At 40.7% G+C, this 12,718-nt stretch overlaps 1 protein-coding gene across 1 annotated transcript; it reads left to right on the top strand.

Annotated features, from left to right (window-relative positions):
- The first annotated feature begins 8,419 nt into the window (after positions 1 to 8,419).
- Positions 8,420 to 11,175, top strand: TMEM252 (transmembrane protein 252). The gene is made up of 2 exons (XM_044287221.1): positions 8,420 to 8,722; positions 10,005 to 11,175. Exons 1-2 carry the CDS (start codon positions 8,448 to 8,450, stop codon positions 10,246 to 10,248), a joined length of 519 nt encoding a protein of 172 aa, XP_044143156.1. The 5' UTR covers positions 8,420 to 8,447; the 3' UTR covers positions 10,249 to 11,175.
- Positions 11,176 to 12,718: the final 1,543 nt, after the last annotated feature.

The raw sequence follows: 12,718 nt of genomic DNA, 5'->3' as shown, positions 1-12,718 counted from the left end.
TATATCAAACCCCTTAATCAGTATTTTGTGGAAGCAGGTATATCGCACCCCTTAATCTGTATTTTGTGGAAGCAGGTATATCTAACCTCTTAATCAGTATTTTGTGGAAGCAGGTATATCACACCCACGAATCAGTATTTTGAGGAAGCAGGTGCATCGCGGCCCTCCATCCATATTTGGTGGAAGCAGGTATATCGCACCCCTCAATCAGTATTTTGTGGAAGCAGGCATATCAAACCCCTTAATCAGTATTTTGTGGAAGCAGGTATATCGCACTCTTCAATCAGTATTTTGTGGAAGCAGGCATATAAAACCCCTTAATCAGTATTTTGTTGAAGCAGGTATATCACACCCATGAATCAGTATTTTGTGGAAGCAGGTGTATCGCGGCCCTCAATCGATATTCGGATCTCAACAGCAGGGGAAAACGCTTCCGTTTTGTCCCCATTCATTGTCAATGGGGACAAAACTGAACTGAACTAAATGGAGTGCGCCAGAATGCATTCCGTTCCATTTGGTTGCGTCCTCATCGCGGACATAATAATGTTGCAAGCACCGTTTTTCTGTCCGCGATGTGGTGTGGAGCAAGAAAGATCCATCTTGACAATGTAAGTGAATGGGGACGGATCCATTTTTTCTGACACAATAGAAAATGGATCCGTCCCCATTGACTATCAATGGAGTTCATGACGGATCTGTCATTGCTATGTTGAAGATAATACAACCGGATCCGTTCACGACGGATGCAGGCGATTGTATTATCAGAACGGAAGCATTTTTGCTGGATACGTCATGGATCAGCAAAAATGCTGGTGTAAAATTAGCCTAACTTTGAAATGACTTCAAAAAAGTATATTCAGAAAATCAGCAACCTAAAAAAATAGAATAGTCACAAATTTTATGGAAGTGGCCACAAGCGATTAGCTTGTTCCTGGTTCTCATTTTTCTGTCTGGAGTGAGAGTATATATGTGTGTGTGTGTGTGGGGGGGGGGGGGGAGGATTGATTTTTGCTTTTGAAAATAGCTACAAGTTTACAAGTCCTTGCTTCTGGTGAGAGAGACTTGCCTTGGCTTCTTTGGGGGATCGAGGCCTACAATAATCTTATGAAAGATTCGGACAGGGCAGTGGATTCTGAAGGTTAAGGACTACCCTGATTTTATGATTTCACAGCAGAGAAATTTTGGTTTCACTTCATTTATTTATGAAAGAGGATGATCCCAGAATTCAGCTTCTATAGGTTCAGTTACCAAACAGTCTATTGGGAAAGATAGAAGACCAAAGGACAAATGGGGAAAATTCACAAAGAGAGTAATAAGGTCTGAAAGGACCAAGAAAACATAGTCAATACTTCTTCAAAAGCTTCATTAGGAGTCTCTGTCAGAAAATCCATCATGTTTGTAAAGAAAAGTGGCAAAGCATGCTGGGATATTCAACCCGTCAACATGGCGGACACCATGACAAAATCCTAATGGACACATTATAAGTCAAGCTCTGTCTTTCTGCTGCTGTGATGGAAATTTTAGAGGAAGTGTGAACAGAGAAACAAGAATAAAGAATGCACAGTAAATGAAAGCAGAAAGCCGTGTACAGTACAATATTGCTCATCCATATATGATTTCATCTCTGGAATTCCCAATCAAGTATGACAACATAATGAAATTGTTCACTACATTTCAAAAGGAAGGACTGGCAATGTTTATATTTTCTAGAGGCATGACCTTTTAAACAATGTACGTTTTATGACTACATAGCTATGTGCAGTAATGCAGTTTCCTTTCATACTTGCATAATCTTTGGAACATTCTGCTACAGAGGAATGATGATTGAGTGCTTTTTCCTTACTTATATGTCAAAGAGTATCTGTAATTAGCACAATCTCATCTTCACAGACAAAAACAAAGCCATATCCTTCAAGCATAAGTTATTTTATCATATCTTGTCTGCAATAACAGCTTGTTTAAAAGACCTTGGGGGAATTAATCATTCCCCCACACTAGTTTTCTGGCGTGAAAAAGTCGCAAACCTTGTGTTTGTCAATTTCTAAACTCTATTGCCTTTATTAGGTTCCCATCTGTAAAAAGCCATCTTGCCATTGGGGGGGGGGGGGGGAGGATTGATTTTTGCTTTTGAAAATAGCTACAAGTTTACAAGTCCTTGCTTCTGGTGAGAGAGACTTGCCTTGGCTTCTTTGGGGGATCGAGGCCTACAATAATCTTATGAAAGATTCGGACAGGGCAGTGGATTCTGAAGGTTAAGGACTACCCTGAGACAGTATTTTATGATTTCACAGCAGAGAAATTTTGGTTTCACTTCATTTATTTATGAAAGAGGATGATCCCAGAATTCAGCTTCTATAGGTTCAGTTACCAAACAGTCTATTAGAAGACCAAAGGACAAATGGGGAAAATTCACAAAGAGAGTAATAAGGTCTGAAAGGACCAAGAAAACATAGTCAATACTTCTTCAAAAGCTTCATTAGGAGTCTCTGTCAGAAAATCCATCATGTTTGTAAAGAAAAGTGGCAAAGCATGCTGGGATATTCAATCATATCATATCTTGTCTGCAATAACAGCTTGTTTAAAAGACCTTGGGGGAATTAATCATTCCCCCACACCAGTTTTCTGGCGTGAAAAAGTCGCAAACCTTTATTAGGTTCCCATCTGTAAAAAGCCATCTTGCCATTGGTAGATGGGCCCGACACTATTTTTATAAAAAAAATGTACATAAAGAGCTTTCAATTTTCATGTATAGTAAGTATAGCAGTGATGCAATTCAGAGTAATTCATTTTCCCAGTGTTTGCATGAGTCTTTGCACCCTATTTTTGCAACAAGCTATTAGCAAAGGTAGACTGCATGGTTAGGGGCTGGATTTTATAGAATTGTGGCAGAGACTGAATAAATCACTAGAGTTCAATGATTAAGAGGTGTGTCCCATAACTTTGTCCATATAGTATATGTTAAATAAATGTGTTTCACCTCCACATACAGCAGCCACACAAAAAAAAACATTACAGGTGAAACTTTTGTGAGGAGGAAGCACCAGGCAAAGCTCTACATTCTCAAGACACTCACTACCTGAATTGAGCTAGGAACGGAGCTAAACAGTCAACCTCTCAGCCTCCGTGAGGGGCTGTATCACACACAGTTCACTAACCACTGTAGGGGTTTCCTCTGTAGGGCTACCTCAGGGTCTCTTGAAACTCAACATGGGCCATGAAAAACATGGGCCATGAAAAGTGGGTTTTGGACATTTTCTTGAAAATGTTAAAAGTTGCTTCTAAAATTCAAAGCCTTCTGATGTCGTAAAAAATAAATAAAATTATATTTAAAAATGATGGCAACATAAAGTAGACATATGCTGAATATTTAATTAATAATTATTTTGTGAGGTATCACTACCTGCAGAGAAATAAAAATTTAGAAAATAGCAAATTTGTCAAAAATTTGGGATTTTTTAAAATAATTAAAGGTAAAACATATTGACTCAAATTCTCCACTAACATGAAGTACGATGTTTGTACTAACTCTTTGTCGCACACTGTAGAACTTGCTGTAAGTAGGGTTCCAACCCCGTTTGCAATGCGCCTGTTTGTGCGTTCCACAAAGCCCAGAAGTTGGGGGCATGTGGGACGAGGGGCTAGAATGCGCATTGTGGGACCTCCCCTGTACGGGCCATGTAATATCCAAAGCCGCCCACACAGCGCGGTCTCTATATTTAGTACATATAACGTATTGATGGCATACTATTTCCTTTGTTTTCCCACACCTCTTCCACTCTAGCCCCTCTTTCCTATGCGTTCCACATGCCTCCAACCTCCAAGCTTTGTGCAATGCACACACAGGCGCATTGCAAACGGGGGGAGATACTTCCCTATTCTTCCCCTACTTAAACAAGGATTTGATCTACTACAGGTAGACGCTTCATCCACCTACATGTGACTTCACATACCTACGTTTGCACTGCATCCTATTTGTTTTACTTCATCACTGCGACATAGGTAAGTACTCCAAATCTAAGTTGGCAAAAATGATTATTAATAGCTTTGGGAAATTTTCTCCATACAGGGTACTTTCTCCCCAGACTGGGTACTTCTTCCTTATATGAGAAACAGACCAAAATTGCGACCTAAAAAGGGAGCGACAAGGGTATCTCATCACATGGAACTCATTGCATCCAGGATAACGTGCATATTTTCCCTGGTCTTTTGTAATATATTTTCATAATACATGTTTTGCAATACAGTCTGATGAAAGATGTCATTTTCCAGGAATGCTAGCTCCAGCAATGTAAACTATTATTGCAAATGTTTATTACAATTCGGAAAAATATCATACTTGATGGAAATCATATTTTCTATCTCCATGTTTTGTTTTTGACTATACATATAGATGTGTATTCTGGTCAGTACTTTATTTTCTTTATCTTCTTTGTTATAGGCAGTGTCTGAGGAAGTCCTGCGTGCCAAAACGTCACTTGAATACTGCCGTATGTCAAAATAAAATTCTCTACTATCAAGATCAAAATCCTGATGCTGTAGTTGTATGTATTTATTATAATTATTATTATTATTATTAATGAAGTACGATGTATCACGAAAAAACATTAAACATTCTTGGAATTGTTTGGATAAGTTAAAGAATTAAAAAGCTACTACCACATAAAGTGAAGTCAGATCTGCAAAATTAGGCTCTTTTTTTAAATTTTACATATCGGACATATTATATATCACCACCAGTATTCTAGCAGTGTAATTTATTACACCTTAACTGATTTGCATACATACCTATTGAACCTGTTCATTATGGGAACCTGGTCATGTGATCTCAAGTCTGACACCTTGCTCTGATGTATAAACAAAAACTCGGTCTCACCCGTGTGGCTGACTTCCTCTGAACTACAGGATGACATCATTGTGACAACCACCCGTCAATCCCGTCGCACTATGCCACAGTTGCCATACAGGTCTTGTCCACTAGAGACTTCTGGAGGTGAATCCACTGTGAGCACAGTAGATGTTTAAGATTAGTTGGTGTGCCCATACATGATACAATCGCAATTGTATGTACAATTGGTAAAATAAAATTATCGATTTTGCGCTGGAAATCAAATTAATTTGCTGCCACCACTCTTCGCATTGAATCGAAGCGAAGATACCCCAGCTAGCTAATCCTAAAGGGACGAAATGGTTATATGCAGCCTAGCTAACCAATTAACAATGCATAAAAATAAGACAATTGCGAAAGAATGTCTCCACTGAGGACAGAGTTCTTAGCATAGACCAGATAATCAGGTAACAAGGGCAAAACTTGAACGATTAAGTCATTAGTTTTATTTTAAAAACTATGCACAAATATACATAAAAAATGACAGATAAATATACCTGCCAGTCGAACAGATTGGTTGGATGGAAATAGGTAAGACATGGAAAGGAGTAGAATGTCTGTAAGTTCAGAATTACCGTGGTAGGGTCCAGTAAAAGATAAAGTCTTTGCCAGGAATAATCCAAGATGGCGGTGTGCCCGTGTCCAGTGGGCGGTCATGATGTTAATCGACTTCAGATGGTAGATGAAGGACCGCTGTGGGTCGCTGTGTTTTACCCACTCTGTAGCTGGTAGTGGCTATGACACATACAAGCCCAGCCCTATGTAATTGGAAGAGGGGCAGTTCTTGCTCTGAGAGGGAGAAAATCTGGCAGAATCTTGGCTTTGCCAGTTTCTCCGTACCCGTAGGTCAAATTAAGAAATAAAGTTCTTATTTATAATCAGGACAATTTTACACATCATCTGATACCAAATATGACTGGACGATAATATAGGGTGCCTGAGAACTGTTATATCTCAGAACGGGAATTTCCAATTGACTTGAGGATTTCCTGGAAGGTGTGTTAGAAGAACTGATACATTTTCTGAAGAGATTGTTCATTTTGTATTTTCCTAACCCAGGAAATATGAAGGAAATATGGGAGAAATATGAACTTTATGGATTGAAGGCGACCTTAAGGTCATCTTCCTTCTTGTACCAACCAGCTGTGTGATAATTTTCTGTCCTTCGCTTTTGAAGGTCTGACCAGGCTTAAGAAGTGTGAAAACTCATGCTGTGTTGGGGCTGCTCAGACTAGAGAGAAGGCCTGTTTTTGAGGTTTTGTCATGATGATATCAGATTGATGGATGTATAACCTGACTGGAGGTCAGTATATCCCTGTATTTTGTTGAAGATATAAAGTCTCCCCTATGTAAAGGACCAGAAGTCAAGATATATAGTAGGTGAATGTCTACAGTGATTATCCGAAGCTCTGTGATAATTTTCTGTCCTTCGCTTTTGAAGGTCTGACCAGGTTTAGGAAGTGTGAAAACTCATGCTATGTTGGGCTGCTCAGACTAGAGAGAAGGCCCATTTTTGAGGTTTTGTCATGATGATATCAGATTGATGGATGTATAACCTGACTGGAGGTCAGTATGTCCCTGTATTTTGTTGAAGATATAAAGTCTCCCCTATGTAAAGGACCAGAAGTAAAGATATATAGTAGGTGAATGTCTACAGTGATTATGCGCAGTTATATAAATCTCCTGACTCACACTGCCTGCCTGTACTATCTGCGTATACTGAATCTCCAGTGTAGTTCTATGAGATGGAGCATCACACTGGTCTCCCTTCCTCCTACATGTAAGAGCTGACAGGGAGAGAGATGACAGGACAGAGAGGGGAGACAGGCTCAAGCTGTATCACATAGGAAAACATGAGGACCCTGAAGTGTGAGTGGACAGCAGCTCTGTCACTAATCTGTTATGGCTGCCCTCAGAGGACACAGAGCAGTGCAGTGTGGTAAGACTCTATGTCTCTGCAAAGCCAGGCATGATGAGAAATTTAGGATTCATTGGGAAAACCATATCTGAGGCAAGAAGGAATCAAATTACACATAAAAAAAAACAGGTATACACAAAGCATGCACAAGAACCTCTATCTTAATCTTTAATAATGGCAAATCCTACCATTATTAAAATCATGGAGTGCTTCTTTAAGGTGGAAACTGGCTGTGTCCTAAAGGGGTTAATCACACCCATTCACATTGTCTGAATACACCCTTAATGTGATATGGTTGGTTGTGGCATGGTCAGGGGTACACCTAGCCTTTATTCAGGTGAAACCTGAAACAGCGCCCCCCCCCCTCCCCAATGCCAATTTCTTAACCTAACCCCCCTCCCTTCAGCCCATGGCCCTTTGGCTGCCCCCCCTCTTGCCCCTACCTGGTGCTGCCTGAGGTGATCGCCTCACCTGGCCTCATTGTTGGTGCACACCTGGGCATGGTAGAAGAAGCTCAATGCTTGGCCCTCTTTCTACCACAGTTCCCATAGCCCCACTTCTTCATGAGGCTCACAATCTTATTTCCCTACTTAAGGTCCAATATGTACATACAAATGGTTGGTTAGTTTATTAGCTAGCATGTTCAGCTATCTGTATATTTTCAGATAACATTAGGTTAGCCAAAGGAGTAAAATGCCCATAATCAAAGGTCTAAGTGAAAAAGACAATGTAATGAGATGACTCACCTCCTAGATGGCACTTATAATACCGTTGGCTTCTCTAGCAGAGGGGCATTTGGGCACCCTCTGGCACCTCTGCATCCCTTAAAAAACTGATAAAGAAGACTGGACATCCCGAAGGTAGTTGCAGAAAAACAGACGCTTAATAAACTGTGGGCTATTATGGATAATACCTCACAACCCTTGTACACTACTGTGGCCAACTGGAGAAACACATTCAGCAGTAGACTGATACAGCTAAGCTGCATCTTAAGGCTGCATTAGACAGCCCCGATTTAACAGGCGATTATTGTTAGGGAAGCATTCCTTCCCGGCAATTGTTTGCTTGCAGCGATCTCCTCCTCAGTATATGGAGGAATCATCGCTTGCCAGCAGCAGATCCTGATTAGACACTACAATCTGCTGCCAGCAAACAAGTTTTTAACCTGTCAAAAGATGTAGAGTGCCTGATGAACGAGCATTTGCTTGTTCATTGGGCAATTGGTGGCAGTATTGGACTACCAGATCATCGCTAACAAGCGTTCATAGTAACATCTGCCAAAAAATCGTCAGGTGCAATACAGGCTTTACCCTATGTGTACAATTCATATTGCCATTTATACTATTACAATGCTTTTTCTGTCTTCTTCTTATGTAGTATGTACAGCACTGCGACATAACAAGTTATTTTTCTCTTTCAAAATTCCTGAATATTCCTTTTGAAAGTGTGCCTGTTAACTATATGATTAAAAGCTAACCTTAGTGGATATTGCATGTAATACTACCTCCCCGTGGTTAATGAATGCCATGTGTATGACTTTTATCAATCATTGTCCAAAGGGCATTTCTCGTACCAATATATTAGGCTGCAGAGTGACAGTGAGATGCGGTCTTTCTTAGTTGACACTCTTTCGCTCTTCCAGTCATGAAGAATAGCGTGTACACAGTGCTGCGATTCTCTCTGCTAATCATTGGCTTTTGCCTGGTGTGCCTGGGAGCCTTCTATGTATCCTCAAGCTACTCTTGTAACTGTCGAAGTGAGACTATTGTAGCATATACTTTAATGCCTTTGGGATTTGTGCTTCTTCTGATTGGGATTTTTTGGAGCACATACCACGAGGCTAACCACAAAAGTCTGTTTCGAAGCGTAATCAGAAGAATTCATAGCCAACAACAAGTCCATATTGAGACTGTAGACAGGTATGTAGCTAAAACTATTGTACTGAATCTCCATTTTATCTTTGTGTGCAGTTGGGTGACTGTACACCTGAAATGATACTAGTTTATAGTGGATATTATTAGATAGATAGATAGAGCAGGGGTCAGCAACCTTCGGCACTCCAGCTGCTGTGAAACTACAACTCCCAGCATACTCGGCTCTTCTTGTAACTCTCACAGAGGTAAAAGGAGGATTCTGGGAGTTGTAGTTTCACAACAGCTGGATTGCCAGAGGTTGCTGATCCCTGCTATAGAGATAGAGAGATAAGAAAGAAAATGTTATGGGCAGCACAGCAATATTTAAGTAAATGCGGAGTGCCAGCGGCTGAAGAGGCGATCCACCAACCCAAAAACTATAATAAAAATAAACTCCACTGCACTTCCAAAAGAAAAAAAGTATTTGTTTAATCAATCACTAAATAGCAACGTTTCACTAAATTGGGACCAGTACTTTTTTTCTTTTGGAAGTGCCGTGGAGTTTATCTTTATTATCGTTAGATAGATAGATATAAGATATATGGATATGAGATTAATAGATAGATAGATAGATAGATAAGAAAAGATGCTCCAGAATCGCTATTCTATGAAGAAAAGCAATTAAGGAGTCATTAACTTATGCGCTTAGAAATTCTTCCGATAGAATGATATATTCAGAGTCTATTATATAGTAAAAGGTGGAGTTTCCATAAAAAGCACCCCAGTGCAGTTAAGAAAGGAAAAGGAATCTGATTGGTTGATTCAGATGTCAACACTTTCTTCAAACAAACGATTCCTGAATGAAAGGTGGGGTCAGATAACTGGACTGTCAATCTGTACTGTAGAAAATGTAATCAGTGGGATTATAGGGTAACATTAGTGCCAGTTAGTCCTCTTTAATATTCTTCTGGCTTGCTACTGATTTGATACTCAGTACTGCACCAAGAGCATGCAGCATTAAAATAGTATGCACGGTTCCAATGATCAATTGGTATTGTTGTGATGCTTATAAAAAACCCTAAGGACACTTTCACACAGTCAGTGTTTGATCAGTGATTGCGAGCCAAAACCAAAAGCAGAAGCTATACAGACATAAGATATAATGGAAAGATTTGCACCTGTTCTGACCTGGTTCTGGGTTTGACTTACAATCACTGATCAAGCACTGACTGTGTGAAAACAGCCTAAGTTAGGAACATTGTTTAACTCTTATTTCTTCTGCTAAAGATTAAATAGAAGATTGATAGAAGAGTAAATAATGACAACCTTCTTTATCTTGTATTTTTAGGCCTGATTACTACCCACCATCCTATGACAGTGCCATGCAGCACACCCCTTCTAACGCTACATATATCAATATGGAAACAGAAGGCTTCAACATCCCTCCTCCACTATACACCGAGACTGCCATGGAAGTAGTGGATGAAACCTATATGAATGAAGATCCCCCTCCCTATGAAGCTTCTGTGCAAGAATACACCTCTCAGTCTTTCCCCAATTGCGAAGTTTCAGAAGAGGCTGCAAATGACTGAATACATCAACTAAATGTCAAAGATGTACCGTTGACAGCTGATCAGTAGAGGGCGCTATAATGGAAAAAGAATAGCTGTTGCTCCCAAATCTCGCTGCCAGAAAAGTGAGAAGTAACTACTGCAGCAAAGCAACATGTCAGGAAGGAAACAGTAGGGTGCACCTATGTATTCAAGTCACATGCTCTGAAAAGCAGACCATATTTATACATATAGATCTGCAGCATTTATGATTGTGGAATATTTCTGGAAACCGATTCCACATATATCCAATGTTTCGTTACTGACAGTATATGTGTTGCCTAGGAAAGAGTCTGGAATGAAGGAAAAGATGGGTCGTTTATGTGAAGTCTACGCTAACAATGGAGATGGATGAGCTCATTTTAATGTATAGGCTTCATGCAAGTACATCTCTAACCTGTTGTAATGATGCCGATAGCACAAATGCACTGTAATATGGTGGACAAGACGGTGGGTCATGCTCCATAAGACTTGTTACAATCACAAATTAGGGAACTACCAGTATTTTCTTTAAATCAGCCATAGAGACTTCCATCAAGTCTAGAAATACTAGAAGTGGACATTTCAGAAATACTGTGACTGTATATCCATGACAAAAGTATTGTGTTAACAGCATTAGCAAGGATTGTTTGGTCCAGTGCCAGTATGAAGGCACTCAATGAAATATGCTTGACGAACTAGTAGCCTTGAAATCTTGGGCCGTATGAAAGAGTTTAGATATTAGCCAGACAAATGCCAGGAGTCCTTCCTATATTATTAGACTGAAATACAATATGAAGTGTTGCTACACAGTGACATGCTGTACTTACAATATGGTGTTTGTTGTGTTGTGTGTTTTTTTTACTGTATTTGTATTGTTTTTAAATGTTATTGTTTTTTGTTAAAATAAATATTTATTTTAAATATTAACGATTCTGTGAAATTTACCTTATTCATTACATGTAGAGATGAGCAAATTTCTCAAATTCGATTCGGCTGGTTTGCCCAATTTTTGAAAACATTTGGTGCAATCTGAATTTGTTCATGGCGAATCGTGTTAAAAAAACTGCTATTTCCTGGCTGCAGAGAGCCTTTATAGTGGTGTAGAACACTGTGCCTTGCAGTAACACGCATAGGGAGTCTGCTGTGGTAGTGAAACAATACTGTGAGTCAGTATGACATGCAGATGACAGGTGTCGCTCTTAGAATCACTGCACACTTCACTTATTTGGGCAGTTACGGGGCCAAAACTGACCAAATAACTCAAGTGTGTACTCAGCCTTACACATCAATGTTAGCGTCAAGAAGAAGTGCACTCTATTTATACCGTCGGCAGCTGATTCCACGTAGATGTCTACAGAACCTGTTCTATTAAACGCTTATACAAGTAGAGCCCCCCCGACAGAGTGGAGAGGGTGTCAGCAGTAAGTTTGTGTTGACGCCCCTAAAAAACTGATACTGTCTGTGGAGCATCCGCCTTCACTCGGTCACCATTTGGTCAGTAATTTATCAGTATTGCTAAAGCCCAAAAAAAACAGGAGTGGATCCAAAACAGAGATGAATAGAATATTTGCATGTCTTCTGTGTTTTGTAGCCACTCCTGCTTTTGGCTACCAAATCATAAGCCAATTCTGATACAAAATAGGGACCATGTCATGCAGGCCTTACAGCTGTTGCATAGACAGGATCTGTTGTGTGTCTCATTTTTCCTTCCTTCTGACGGATCAGCAGAATGGTCAAATAAATGATGATGTCTGCCAGGCCGAAAGGCAAAATAGTGGCCCAGTCATAAAGTGTTGGGAACAGCATGAGAAGTCCACAGAGTGGCCCTATGACATAGTGATGAGGTGGAAGCAGTATGAGGAGACCACAGAGTGGCCCAATAACAGAGTCTGGAGGTGGTAGCAGCATCAGGAGGAGGCCACAGAGTGGCACAAAGACAGTGTGGAGGTGGCAGCAGCAGCATCAGGAGGCCACAGAGTGGCACAATTGAAGTGTGGAGGTGGCATAAGCTACAGCATCAGGAGGAGGCCACAGGGTGGCACAATGAGTGTGGAGGTGGCAGCGGCATCAGGAGGCCACAGAGTGGCACAATGACAGTGTGCAGGTGGCAGCAGCAGCATGAGGAGAACACAGAGTGGTGCAATGACAGTGTGTGGAGGTGGCATCAGCAGCATAAGGAGGAGGCCACAGAGTTGCACAATGACAGTGTGGAGGTGGCAGCAGCAGCATCAGGAGACCACAGAGTGGCAAGGTAACATAGTCTGGAGGTGGCAGCAGCATCAGAAAACCACAGAGTGACCCAGTGACAGAGTGGGGAGGTGGATGGCAATACAAGTACCAGCTGAAAAAGGTGGGTGAAAGAAAGAGCACTTGGCATCAGATGTGTGACATCAGGTGGGTGGCAGCATCAGAATAGTAGCTGAGGCAGGCAGCCAGAAGAAACCGGTCTCTTTTGTCAAAGTGTTGGTGT

The sequence above is a fragment of the Bufo gargarizans genome, chromosome 1 (assembly GCF_014858855.1).
Source record: "Bufo gargarizans isolate SCDJY-AF-19 chromosome 1, ASM1485885v1, whole genome shotgun sequence".
Classification (NCBI taxonomy): Eukaryota; Metazoa; Chordata; class Amphibia; order Anura; family Bufonidae; genus Bufo; species Bufo gargarizans.
This window is presented reverse-complemented; position numbering and strand designations above follow the sequence as displayed.

Coding starts and splice junctions, on each gene's coding strand:
- TMEM252 (XM_044287221.1), top strand. CDS start 8,448: ATGAAGAATAGCGTGTACACAGTGCTGCGATTCTCTCTGCTAATCATT. Junction 8,723..10,004: donor CATATTGAGACTGTAGACAG/GTATGTAGCTAA, acceptor TTGTATTTTTAG/GCCTGATTACTACCCACCAT.